The following is a 14,352-nucleotide window of genomic DNA, read 5'->3' on the forward strand; positions in this document are numbered from 1 at the left end:
AGGCATTCTTCAGGGTATTAAGAGTAACCCAAAGAATGGCCTACTGATTAACACTCATTAGAGGATTCCCTAATTAGCTAACCTTTGCTATTAGCTTCCTTTGAACTTACTTGCAGAAATAAGATGCTGATTCATTAGTGCAAAGATTACTTTGTGCAGGTCACTGCTGATTTACACAGGATCTGGAGGTCCTGTACTGAACCCACAGTTTTCTTCAGTACTTGTTTTTGTTGCTGAGTCAGTTTTTGGAGTTAAGGTGTCTCAGTGTGATTTATGCTAGCAAAATTCTGTTAAGGAGGGGAGTGAGGAGCACTAACTAGTCTTGCCTTTTGACAGGAATTTGCCTCTAATGACTTGCAGATGTGTGAAGTATGGTAATGTTTCTTTCCTGTGTTTCAGGTGATTGAAGTTTATGACTTGACTAAGGTGAAGTTAAAATACTGGTAAGTGATCTAAAGACTTCCTATGGTTTCTTCTTGATTACAGTGACTGGTTTTTGTAATTTTATTAATCCTGAATTAATTTTTTCAATCATTCTTGTTAAAAGAACAAAAAAACAAACCAGACAAAGCCAAGCAAAAAAACAGTCAAAAAGGAATGTGGATAATCGTCCTTTCTTGAACGTAGCACTTGGTTAAATTACCAGTTTACTCTTTCCTTCTGTTTTGGAGACTTATTCCAATTTAAATGCGGTATTGCCAGTAGTAAATATTTGCAGCATCCATTCAGTATTCTTAAGGCAGATTAATCTTGTTTCTTTTTCAGTGGTGTCCATTTTAACTCTCAGGCAATTGCTCCAACCATAGAACAAATTGATCAGTCATTTGGAGCAACACATCCAGGAGGTAAGCCAAAGTATTTGAGAAACTCACCCAAATTGACAGGCTTCTTTCTAGGAAGTGTTTCCTGTATGTCTGCCTAGAGAAATGCGTAGAAACTGTTGTCAAATGATCAGAAGTTGTGTTCCAGAATGGTTGTATTCTTGTAGCTGGGATGCCATGTAATATGTACTGTAAATTTAATTGTGGCTTTCTGGAAGTGCAATAGTGAGGCAGAGAGTCATTGGCACAGAATGGTGTGTTCAGATATCATTAATGATGTGGTTTGAACTCCCAGTACTGGAAAACAGTGAGCTTTGTTGTTGATGCTGCTGTTTTCCTACATTCTTATGCATGGTCAGCTCCAAGTGTCCTTAGGGATTAGCTATACCATGAACATACGTTTGCACTGATCTCTGCTCGGCGTCAGCCAAGGCTCAGGCTCCAAGCTTTGAGAATGTGGTTGAACCCCCGCTAAGGCAGGATCAAGTCTGAGCCTGTGTATAGCTGGCTTGCATTTCCCCGCACCTCCTTCCTTTTACTAGGGGCACTGGGGAGGTGTGAAGCCAGCCCATGTGCAGCATGACCAGAACCAGGACGAGTTTAATTAACCTGGCTGAACGCACTCTGACTCTTTCACAGCTTATTGGCTGTCCACCAGCTCTGAAGCAGGAAAAGGTCTATCTTTAAGCTTGTTGTTTACATATGAAAATGAAAAGTGAATTTCAGGGGTTTGTTAGGTAATGAAAATAGGCTAGTGGTGAAACTTTGAAGAGGATATTTAGAATTAAACTGTTCAGGAACCCTCAAGAATTTGAGCCACAAACTGGCATAACAAGAAAGATTAACTCCGTACAGGCAAGATGCCCTTTTTAGAGCATCACTTTCTATTTTTAGCTTAACCCAGTCCATTTGCAGTAGTCAGGTTGATGTCAAGTAAGCTGGTGTTCTTTGTGATTGATGGTGGCTGCATATCCAGTCTTTGTGCCTGTTCTCTGCAGACAATCTCTTGCACATTACAGAATAGGATTTATTAACTGTGGAGGGTCATGTGGCAGAAGTAGTATCATTACATAAAAGCCTGCTGTAGTAGATGAATATCAGATGGAGATAAGTGAAGCTTGGAGGATTTCTAGTCATAATATTCCAAGGACCAGACTTGGCATTTTTAAGCTTCACTTCAGTCATTTCCTCTTAGTCAGAAACTCTGAGGTCTATAGCTAGATCTGTTATGGAACTAGTCTGTACAAAAAAGTATGTAGCATTTAGAAATGGTGAAAGTGGTTCCATATCCTTGACAGTTTATAAGCGACGATGGTTTATTTGCAAATATTTAGAGGTTAAGTGCTTGCAAAATTGTGATATTGTGAATGATAAAAAGGCCTACTCAGCTGTAAACATTCCTTATGATAGGAAGAGCATGATTTATTACCACATGAAATTGTGTATAAGCACTTAAAACATAGATTGGCACCATGTGTCCTCATGCTCAGTTTGACCAGATCTTTTGTGCCTGTCATATTCAATTAAGAAAACTTATACACTTACTGCATCTGATGGTCGTTTTTCATAACATCTTTTCATCCAGTGGCATGTAGATACAAAAATATTTTTATTAAAATGTTGCCTCTATTATCACTGCACTAGTGCATTTGCTTATTCAGTTTTCTCATTGGAAGTTCAGTATCTTCCATTAGCGGCCTACTTAGCAGAAGTAAATGCTCTGTTTTAAGCTGCCTGTCATAATATGATACAGTTTGAACTGTATCATGGAATGCAAGTTTTGATAACTTTTTATTTTTTCTTTGAGGTTTCTGAAACAGAAAAGGCAGAAAACAGTGGTTTTCAGCATGTGGGAAGGATGATGTCTGTCCCATAAAAATTTGAGCTAGGGTGAGGAGAGAAAGGTGGGAAACTTTCCTCTTAATGTAACCAAAGTACTAGATGCCAGGTTTCATGGATGAGAGTATGACATAACCACTCCTTTTCTCCTCTGTACTAATACTCCTCCAAAACCCCAATGCAAGCTCTTTAAGTCAAAGTCTTTCGTTGTTTATCTCTATGTTAACCTCCACTAGAACTTCAAACAAAATGTTGTGTTTCACTTAAACCTAAGGTGGTTGCAGCAGAGCTTTCCTGCAACAGGATACAGTGGGAGTTTCAAAATGTATTTCAAAAAGCTAGCAACAATTTTGTGCTGAAACTGACCTTCAGTAAGCAGTTTTGGTATGCCAAATCAGTGGTTTAAAAAAAAGAGTCATCAGGAAAATTGCAATCAGCTTCATTACTTTTTTGGCTGATGTTAGTATGAAACATTGTAGTGTCTTTGTCATGGGAGTGATTGAAATATGACCACTTTGGAGGTCAATAGCATTGTCAAAACCAAGATTTGATCCCACAGGCCCATAATTCTCTGACCTGATCTCCTGCTGGGAGGCATTTGTTCTTGCCAGTGGTTTTGCTGAAATCACATGCTGCTCTGAGTCCTCATGGATGTGGCTGTTTGCTGAAGTGCCATTCAGCATAGATGAGGGCTGTGGAATTGAACTAAAGTTATAAGGTAGAAGAAAAAAACATTCTTCCTTCCTGCCACAGTGGCTTTACAAGGATAGAGGGGTCCTGTCTTCTATATCTGTAACTCCAGGAGACTTCAGAGGTTGCCCAGGCTCACCTGAGGTGCTGGAAAAGTCTTGCTGGTGTTGGTGGCCTGGAAGGCAAACTCTTTCCCTTACCCTCACCCAGAGTGCAGCAGCAAAACAGCAGTCTTTTTGCTTCTATCTACAGGGTACCTGTGTAGAAAATCAATAAATTAAAAAAATGAATGAAATAAAAAGGCATACCTTGTTCAGCCCTGTGGTTGTGACATAACGGTCCTAAGGGAGATATGAGAGAACTTCGTAAGGATAAAAACATGCCTTGCCCTTTAAGCCTAAGCATCAACAAACTTTGCAGGGGATGGGAACTGATGTGATTTTTATAATCAGATACCTCACTTGGCATGACTAGGGGAAAAACACTTATCCAGCTGGCTGTGGGCTTTGGAAAAGATGCATCATAATTTATCACATGAGATTTGTGTAACTTTCCTGCTGATCAAAACATTTCCCCCTCCCCACACGGTTTCCTTTGAGTGACAAGCAGGGAAAATGCTCTTAGCCAGCACATTCTGCAGAAAAGACAAATGATTACTTTTGAAAGCTTAATGCTTATTGCTCAACTATTATTTTTCTATCCTGGGTGGTCTGGCATTGTCTAGACATCTTGTGGCATGTCTCTCAAGTTGAACATTTGAAAGGCACTTTGGGATTGGGGGAAAAATATATATGCATTTTTTTCTTTATGCTATGTCATCTTAAATATAAAATTGTAAGGGAAAAAGGGAATATTAATTACATTTCCCTTGGTAAGGTGAAAGAAAGCAGCTTCTCTTGTTGGAGCATTTCTTTATTGTTCTTCATCCTCTGCTGTTTTCAGACTGTTTTGCAAATAAAATCAGCTTCTGTGTGTTACAAGAACATTGCATTCCCTGCCGCAGCTACTGGACGCAGGTTGAAGTTTGGGAGCATCAATACCAAAACTGTTCCCAAGCTCTCAGTCTGCTGGGATTGTTTTTAAGCTCTCCACAGTCTCACAAAACAGCATGTCTTGTTAGACAAGTACTGGCATGACTTCTGTTGCTGTTTGTAGTTGATGTTGTGCGGTTTATTGCAGTACATCAGGTCTCGTGAAGTGACAGCTAGAGGTCTGTGTGTGTTCTGATTTATTCTGCTCTTTGTAAAAGCTGACCTATCAGCTGCTGTTTCTGGTGACACTATGCTTAATTACCACTGTAAATGGTCTAGAACCTGTGTGTAGGAAGCATTTTCTTCTTGTGCCATGTTACTTGGGAACGTGGGTAGCTGAACTGGGACACACAGGCAAGAATCTCTGCTAGGAAGAGAGGCAGGTGGGTACCTCTGAGCTCCTTCTTGGGAACGTGCTTCTCAGTGGTATAAAACATGAAATTTATCAGTGCTCTGGACGCATTGGTCTAAAAAGACTTTTTGGGTTAATATTGTCCAAGTGTTTCACGTAACAATGGATAGAATTGGTTTGCACTTCTTAGTGGCTGTTTAAACTACTTTAGGAATATCAAGGTGTAATTGATTGTGCCATATTGTATAATTGTATCATTACGGATAGGCTTGTGCCTACAGGCTTGCCTAGCCAACTCTAATGAGTCTAGGGTTTCTCTTACTGCCATGTTTCTACTGCAAGAAATTAAAAGCGAAACTATTAATTGTCCTGTGTAATTGTGTTCCTCCTGCATTTTGAGATGTAGTAAATTCATTGAGGTGATGAAAGTGCTGTTAGATCTGGAGAATTCTTAGTTCATTTTGGTAACTGTGTTTACTTTCCTTTCCCTTTTAGTGTATAATTCAGCTGAGCAGCTCTTTCACCTCAATTTCAGAGGACTCTCGTTTTCTTTTCAGCTAGACTCCTGGACTGAAACTCCAAAGTACGAGGTCAGCAATCTTTCTTAGTTAATGGATAGTCTTTTTGAATCTATGGTACTTGCAAAGTAACACCTACTACATGTCTCGCCTGCAAGCAGAAGAAACCAGTGATTTGGAAGGAATTTAACTCCTCAGTTGTGTTCTTATTCTTATGCAGTCGTTTTGAAGTTAAAAATTTTCTTCCTTTTAGCAGAAGGCATATGCTTAGGGGGTTTGCTTGCATCATGAACTGGGACTAGCAATTCTGTTGCTGAAAGAAGTCTGCTAAAAATGAGAGTCCTGTCTGTGCAAATACGTAAATATTAAGCAATCAACTGGAAGGCTGTTCTTTTATCAGATATTTTTAAATCTCATCAAGGTGATTATGTAACTGATCTAGGGTAGAGTTCATAAAATACATTTTCATCTTAAGTGTCCTTCAGCACGAGTGGTTTTAGAAAGCCAGATGAATGAGCTATATTTGTAGTGCCTGTTTGCATATTCACCAGATGTTCAAATGAGTTACTTAATAATTGAACATATTGTTGTGTTCTGTGAAATCTTTGGAAATCAGTGTCTGTAGTGGAAACAAGATGAGGTCTCTGTGATTTCCACCTATGCTAACAAAAATGTATGTATCACTTTTGTGTGAGAATGCAAAGGCTGTCAGTTGTATTATCTAGTCTTACTGGTTAAAATGAACACATGCTGTATGGTATTAAAATAAAAAGGCACATATAAAGAGCCAAAACAAAGTGGGAGAAATCAACATGATGACATGTTTCATGTTACAGCCTGGTACTTCAGTAGTTGTGTGTTGATATGTGAGAGAGCAGGGAGTAGGTAACCAGGGGAAGTTCTTATTTAGCAGTTGTGAAGGTCAGCTGGTTTTCAGGAATTTTGGAATGTAAATAGAAACCTAGTAAGTCAAACAAAGAATGTCCCATCAAAGAGTAGTTGCCTTTCATACAAGAGTTCCCAAGGCATTTGTAAATAAATGGCTGAGCTGCTAAGAAATTCAATTGCTATACCAAAGATCTGGAAAGATCATAAAGTATCTCAAGTTGCAAGGTGCCCATAAGAATCATGGAGTCCAACTCTGTGCTTATTGCAGAACTGTCTGAAAACTAAAAGATATTAAAATAAAACTGCTAGAATCAGTTCTGGCTGGTGCATCTGTATGTCTTGTTTTGGTATATGGCTCAATTATGTGAGAAAATAGGGATAGTTACGGAATGCTTGGTGTGAATAAGCCTTGAGAGGAAAATAGTGTGGTTCTTGGGGGATGATACAGTTCTTAAGGAGAAAATACTTTTGTGTTCTCAAGTCTTTCATCCAGTCGGTCAGATGGGATTAATAAAATGTTTGCACAGAGTGAAAGGCAAAATTGTCCCCAGGATTATAAATAGGTAGAAAAAGGGTAGCTTAGAAAAGAATAGTATGAAACAGTCCACAGGGAAAACAGCTATTTGTGAAGCCTTTCAAGGAGGGAACAGTAGGAAAGATTGAAGAGTGAAATGAAATTTGAAGATGTCAAAATCTTGCAAGTTCGGAGAGGACTGTACAGGAATTCTAAACTCATTAGCAAGCCGTGTAACCTCTGCTTATGGAAATGAAAAAGCTCTGAAGAAAACTCTGGGCTGTTTATGTAGCTGGTAAACTGCAGGTGAGAACATGAAAGCCTGCTCACGCTGTTAAGAAATAAGGCTCATATGGCTCAGGTGCTTCCATGGCTCTAGAGAAGATTTCTCTGTTGCTAAGATGTAATTATGTTAAAATATAATCTTAAGCCTGACCACTTTAGAAAGCTGTGTTTGAGTTTTTCATGCTGTGGGCAAGTTCAGAAAGAGTATTGAAATCAGGGCATCAAGGCAAAGTAGTGCAGATTGCTTTCCGAACACCTAAGGCAGTGAAAGTCATTGCTCTGGGTTATTTTTTTTTCTTTTTCTAAGAATAGCATTTTATGTTTACTTTGTGATGTCCTGCTAAAGTAGACCAGGATAATAGTTTGAATATTGTGCATCTTGGTTTTGTTCACTGTGTGAGAAAAGTTAGTTTATTTTCTGTCCTGTGCCAGTGAAGTATGTTGATGGTCTTGAAGAAGGTCCTGTCATCTTCGGAGTTGAAGGAAATAAGTTCTTAATATACTAGAAGAATAAATCTGATTTCCTCAGCACACTTTTGATTTAATGAGAGCACTCAAAATCCCCATCAAAACAGTACATGTAAGAATGTTGTGGTAAGGAGAGCAGAAAATCTATTTAATGAATGAGCCTCTGTTCATCAAATAAAGGCATTTTACAAATCAGCAGAGATGTCAAAAGACTAAAATTAATGCAGTGAGAGACAAAAAAGTTTTGCCTCTAAGACAGCCGATTTCTGAGAACTTAAATACAGTGTATCAGTACAAATACCTTTATAGCCAGTGAAGAAACCAAGCAAACTTGAATTCAGGCTGTGTGCCATGGCTGATTGTCAGACTAGTGCCATCTTTTGGTGGATAAATATAGTGAGCATTCCACCCCAGAGGCAGAATCCAGGAGTGGTGTAATGTGGAGAAACACCATTGAGAAGGGGTTTTGTTGTTGGTTTTCCCCCTTGTTCTTTGGCTAGAGTCTTATCTGAATTGCCAGGCATATGCTGTATTTCTAATGTAATTCATAACTTTAAACTCAAGTGTCTACTGTGTCACGTAACAAGAATGCTTTTGTATGTCCACAGCCTAACTTTGCCCATGGTCTGGCCTCTCTGCAAATTCCACATGGTGCGACTGTGAAACGCATGTACATCTACAGTGGAAACAGCCTGCAGGATACCAAGTAGGTACAGTTGGTTGTGGCATTTTGATCAGTTAGAACATGCTTTTTCTTCCTCATTTATTTAGGGTTTTGTGAATGTTAAATGCAGTCATACACTTTTTTTAGTTCAGTTTTGGTCTTCCATGAATTTGGCAGTGTGCAGAATGCCTTTAGATACTAACTTTTTTTTGAATTTTCATAGGCACTGTCTTCAGACATTATAACCAAACGTTGATTTATGTTGCTATCAAATCATCTTGGCTCTGCTGTCATAGGTAATTCATTGACCTGAGAACGAATTCATTAAGTAAAGGAGGAAATTAGTGAATCTAGTACAAGGTGTGGTTAGGCTGTTTTTACTCAAGGTTGTGTTTGCACGCTAATGGCTTCTCCCTAGACAAATCAAACTTTCTGTAGGCAGTCAGTAATTTTGTAGTGTGTTGGCATTATTTGTATCATGTGTTTGATACAACTTTCAATCTTCAGCCTGAGCTAAATGCAGCTTTGTCAAAATTAGTGTGCTCTGTTCCAGTGAGCTGATACCAGCTTGTTAGTAGGAAATTTGAAGATTAAGCAAATCTTATGCACATTTTATATGATTGCTTTCAGGGCTCCCTTGATGCCTCTCAGCTGTTTCCTTGGTAACGTGTATGCTGAGAACGTTGATGTTCTGAGAGATGGAACTGGACCCTCAGGTTTACGGCTTCGCCTCCTCACTGCAGGTATTGGTGACACTCGGAACGTGGAATTGTTGCTTTCCTCAGGAAAAGAGGGCTAAACTTGTATAAGTTATTTGTGATGATTTTACAAGTGATTTCAAAGTGTTCTTTGTACCTTATTTTGATACATTGAAACAAAACATTCTGAACTAGTGAAACAATACTCAATAAAACTCCTGTGAAGATGAATCTGCGTGCTGCTACGTTTCCTTGGCCCTGGAGAAATCACAGAGGACCGTAGCTCTGTCCTCAATAGTTCCAAGTCCTTAGAGTCTTTTTGCAGAAAAGGAATTTGTCTCCAGGTGTATGTGTAGAATAAAACAGATGCAATCACATTACTGAAAAAAACATGAGAAATCAATAAACCTTAGGTACATGTGCATTTTCTGAGATTCCAGTGAGCTGTATGCTGTTATTTTTGTGATTAATTCTAGAAGGCCTTTAAAAATACCGACAAGACTACATCAATGCTGCAGCTCTAGACTGCACATTCAATTCTGTTTTCATTTGTTGTGAGAAACAGCAGTGGAAGTGACAGCAGCTGATGAGTGCCTTCTCCTTGTGTGTGCTTTCATAGGTGAGGGGTGCTCAGAAGTTAGGGAAAGATATAATGACCTTGAGGGAGCCATGTTCAGTTAATGGAGCTTGAGACTTGACAATGTTTTTAAGAAAAAAATGAGATGTCTTTACTAATTTTCATTAGCAGGCTCAGCTTTTGACCTGTTCTGGCTATAGCTGTATGTATATTGAGGAAACACTTGAGATATTTTTGCAATATGCAAAAGTTAAAAAGGAGAAGATTTAACGTAAAGAATAAAAAATTATGAATTACAAGGGAGCACATGCTTTCAAGTTACTTTGCTTCTGTCTTTACAGAGGAAGATAATTGAGAGCTGCCTAGGACAGGGAACATATACCCTCATGTACTAGGGGAGGAGTTAGCTATAACATCATATTAATATAAATGATTTTGAGAAATTGGACATTTCTAAGGTAGAGTGTCAAGTTCAGTTAATGTATATGCAGCTCAAAGGAAATGTCAATAAAATAACTACTAAAATATATCACTAATGTTCAGACTAAAGCTTGCAGAGGGGTAGTCTGGACACATCTTGCTGAAGTTGCAGAAACTCCTTTGTAAAATGTTATATGCCTGTTCAAGCACAAGTTTCTCAGCAAGTATATTAATTTTTAGCATCTCTTCTGAAAGAAATCAAGGATGACTTAATTGGGGTTTTGTGATTTATTTTATTGGATAACTAGCTACATAAATAGTGCATAGTGTGAAAAGCTAAGTGTGTGTTTAGACCCTATCCTATATTTTGCAGTAACTGCTGAATACCTGTACGTGTATTCTTGTAAATGTAAGATGCTGCATTCTTGAAAGCAAATGGGATTACATACTGTAAGATGCTTCCATTTCTGGTAAAATAGTTCAGAAATTCATCTGTGTAATGGCTACTCAGTAAGATCCCTTTTCAGCATTGTTTGCATAGGAACATACTTGCAATTGATTCAATAAGCTATGGGAATCCTGAGTAAAGGATGTACGTTTTCCAATACAGTTAATATGGATGAGGAATTTCACTTTATAGGCTTTACTTTTTTAGCTGGAGATAGATCTCTAGCTGCTGAAGTAGAGTATTTTAGGGATAGAAATAATTCCTGGAACTTACTGCTAATAACCAGCTGATCAAATTGAGATGGGCTAGGAAAAAGGATGATGTTCATGTGAATGGCAAGGAAGGGAAGATAGCAATGCTGAAGCTGGAGCTTAAGATGGGGATCTGGCCAATAGTCAAGACATCGTTTTGATAAGAAATGTTTAACCTGATGAAAAATGAAGGGTTAAATGTAGCTTGGCACTGTTTCTGAAGAATGCAGCTGTTTGGCTTGTGAATAGAGGAATGCTGAACTTTTGGAATTGACTTGCTGCTGATTTTCTGATCAGGAAGGATGAATTTTGAGTTGTTTTCCATTCCTCAGGCTGTGGCCCGGGTGTTTTAGCCGATGCAAAGATGCGGGTATTTGAGCGTTGTGTGTACTTCGGTGATTCATGCCAGGATGTGCTGAGCACCTTGGGGTCTCCCCACAAAGTCTTCTACAAATCCGAAGATAAGGTGAGGGGAGTCATTCACGTGCAGGACTTTGTCTCTGTTCAGCCCTGTCTCAGGTTAATTGCAGGGCCTGTGTTTTGCAAGACCAGTGAAGTTAAACTGCCATGCAGTACAAATGAGTGCTTCACTTGACATAGGATAGAAAAGGATGAACAGTTATATAACTTGTTTATTTAAAAGCTTTCTAAAGCTAATTTAATGCAAATCTGTTTAAATTAAAAAACAAACCAAAAAACAAACCCCAACCAAACGTCCCACACACACACAAAAATTAAACTGGAGCACTTTCGAATCCATCTGAACCTTAGCAAGGGTGTAGGTTTAATTTTTTAATTGTGTTTTATGTAACAACTTCAGCATATAATTTGATCCTTTCCTAATGTTTATACATTGTATATATATAAGTTGAATAACACTTCTGCTTCAGATAAAGAGAAAAGCTCATGTCATTCTGCCACTGCAAGCAGCTCATGACCTCTCATGAAGCACAATATCTTACGTATTAGAACAAGGGCTTCAAATGATAGTGGCGTTTTGTTTGACTGTAGGGATGTTGTTAATAGCTTTGTAAGAGCTATTAAATATATATGAGAGGTATTAAATGCATCTGAAAAACATGTTTCTTGCAGATGAAAATCCATTCACCCTCGCCCCATAAGCAGGTCCCATCAAAGTGCAATGACTACTTCTTCAATTATTTCACACTTGGACTGGTGAGTGGGAAGCTTCCCTATACACATTCATATAAAGTTTTGATTTAGTTACATGGCAATCTTTTTGGAAGGCTAAAGGCTGTGGGAAATGAGAGACTGCAGTCTCTTGATTTTGTTGCCTTAGAAATCTCTGCATATGAAAAATAACATTGCCTTTTCTCTAGCACTTGCAAATTCAAACAGTAACATTTTCTCATCTCCACCGGTGGATGGAGGTCTCTTTGCCTTTTGCATTCTGTTAGGTTTTCTCCCTCTGCCATGCCTAATGCATAGATGTATTAGTTGTTTCTGAAACCCTTGCCTCTGTCCCGTGGAACTGAGATAGGTAGCCCAGAACAACCATGTGGAAGTTAGCCAAGCTGTGGATGCAGTTCAGCCTTCATGTCCTTAGGTTTTGCTTTAGTCCATGTTACCCTGAAGAATATACAGAACAAGACCTCCCTAAGAAATTTGCCAACATTAGCAAATGAAACTGCAGTTGTAATTGAGGGCTGGAGGAGATGTATATTTATTTGAATTTACCAATAGTCATGTTTTCAAATACTACTTTTCAAAGTGCATTCAGTTCCAATAAGATAGATACATACCACTGCATACAGGTACTATGGTAACTAATCTCGGGTTTGTTTGGGAAAAGCCACCTTCCTCTGTCCAAATTGTTTTGTGTATGTTTGTTTATTCTTCAACAGGATATTCTCTTTGATGCAAACACTCACAAAGTGAAGAAATTTGTCCTGCATACAAATTATCCTGGTCATTACAACTTTAACATGTAAGTGTAAAGAATTGATCTCTTAAAGAGTATTTTTAAAACACCTAAAAAAGAAATTTTATGTTCCCTTTATAGAATTTCAGTATTTTTTCCCAAGTGTCTTTGGTGTATCTGGTAACTGTTGGAGGGTCCAGCCATCATTAGCACTTTTTATTTTATTTTAGATTTTATTTTTACTTTTAAATGCCGTTATATTCTCAAATGTTTCTCAAAGCAGTAAATGAGGTAAGGTAGTTCTTGGTTCAGGTGTAACATGTAAACTCTCTTGCTAGAGGCAAACTTTGAATTAGGAAGAGTGTCCATTTACTGGTAGGTAAGCTGCTGTTTTTTTCCTGACATTATTTCAGTTAGTCATTTAAAAAAATTAAATTTCTCTCATTCTTCAGAACATATTTTCAATACTTTTTAAATGTAAACTCTTCAGAGAAGGAATAAGAGTTTAAAAAAATAAATTATTGTCTCTCTGATTTAAGCAGTTAGCGACAGAAATATATAGTACTGTTTCTAAGCTGAGTATTTCTCTATCCATTCTGTCGAAAAGCAGAGTAATTTGTGCTGAAGGAACTTTTGTATCCTTTAGAAAATTGTTAGGATGTTCCCAGGCTGGTGCCTTTTTTGATATAGAAAATAGAAATCAGAATTTTTAGCATTGAGACTCTCATTTTCATTTTATTCTTCACGTGACTTCTGTGCATTAATTTAAGAGCTCCAAGTCTGTGCTACGCAATTTATGTTGGGTTTTCTGGTTTCTAATACCTTAACAATTTGCACTTTCTAGTTACCATCGCTGTGAATTCAAGATTCCACTAGTCATTAAGCGAGGTAAGTATTTCATCTGTTGTCCTGCTTCAGGGGGCATGTGCCACAACATGCTCAAAGGGGGGGTACGATCAGTTTTTGTTTCTAATGCATCCTTCATTATCAGAGGATGCTAACAGTGCAAGTCATCGAGATGGAGGAGAAATTTTGGGGTTAGGTTTATATTTAAGTGAAAAAGATACTTCAGGTTAGCATTTCTCTGATTTTATTTACAGCACCTTGTTTACTTACTTGGATTATCCGAATATTTAGCCGCAACATCACTGACTTTCTGTAATGCTGCCACTCTGCTAAAATCACTTACCTTGTACTTGAAGGCTCAGAATCTGTAAGGCAGTGTTAATCTGAGCTGGTCTGTCCCATCCACAGGTGAAGTTTCTAAGGCTGAGCTTGCTCTTGAAAGGCTTGTTCATGATAGTGAATATAAACTGGTTTAGCTGGGAAAGAGAACAAACATCCAAAATATGCTGTCTCTGTGTGCTATAGACAAAGTATGATCTGAGCAAAGCCTGAAGAACCTTGTTTGAAGATTGTAGTGATCAAGGTAGACTTCTTTCCTTGTAAGAATTAGCAGGTCTACTGGGAAAGTGCATATTTTGATTATCCAGGGAACACTGGATGCTGGGTAGATTTTAGCCAGGGATGGTGTTCTTATTCTGACTGGTATTCACTGAAAGCACTTCCCTGTGTAAAGTGCAATTTTCCTGTGGTTGTCAGTAGCAATTTGAGCATGTAGAGGAAAGAAACCTGGAAAAACAATGTCTCTATATACAAGCTTATCTGTAAGTTGATTTGTACTTCAGCCAAGAGAATAAACATGAAAGTTCTGGCTTTTTGCATTATTTTTCCTTAGGTCATTGTGCAGCACTTCAAAGGCATTAATTTCTACCTTTTTTTTAATTCACCTCATGAATCTCTTCTGAATGTGTCTGGTTTGCAGTTGGGTTTTGTTTTTTTTGTTTTTTTTGGGTTTTTTTTTAACTCACCTTTCTGGTCTCAACCATATGTTCAGGCCATGTAACAGGTTATAAACAGAAGAACGCATTTTATTCCTTGTGGTGGGAGTGCCTGATGCAGCTTTATTAAGTCCGTGCTGTGTAGTTCAGCAAGAGTTTTTGAAA

General features: G+C 38.2%; 1 protein-coding gene across 5 annotated transcripts in view; it reads left to right on the top strand.

The window, feature by feature from the left end:
* PHAF1 (phagophore assembly factor 1) overlaps positions 1-14,352 on the top strand; it is a 34,797-nt gene that overhangs the window by 13,178 nt on the left and 7,267 nt on the right. For all 5 annotated transcript variants that reach the window (XM_080637182.1, XM_080637183.1, XM_080637184.1 and 2 more), the window contains exons 5-13: positions 400-443; positions 766-845; positions 5,229-5,323; positions 8,015-8,112; positions 8,701-8,813; positions 10,797-10,930; positions 11,557-11,640; positions 12,330-12,412; positions 13,191-13,234. In XM_080637182.1, the coding sequence (XP_080493308.1) occupies positions 400-443; positions 766-845; positions 5,229-5,323; positions 8,015-8,112; positions 8,701-8,813; positions 10,797-10,930; positions 11,557-11,640; positions 12,330-12,412; positions 13,191-13,234 (775 nt within the window). The remainder of the gene's footprint in view (positions 1-399; positions 444-765; positions 846-5,228; positions 5,324-8,014; positions 8,113-8,700; positions 8,814-10,796; positions 10,931-11,556; positions 11,641-12,329; positions 12,413-13,190; positions 13,235-14,352) is intronic.

Source organism: Psittacula echo (assembly GCF_963264785.1).
Source record: "Psittacula echo genome assembly, chromosome: Z".
Lineage (NCBI taxonomy): Eukaryota > Metazoa > Chordata > Aves > Psittaciformes > Psittacidae > Psittacula > Psittacula echo.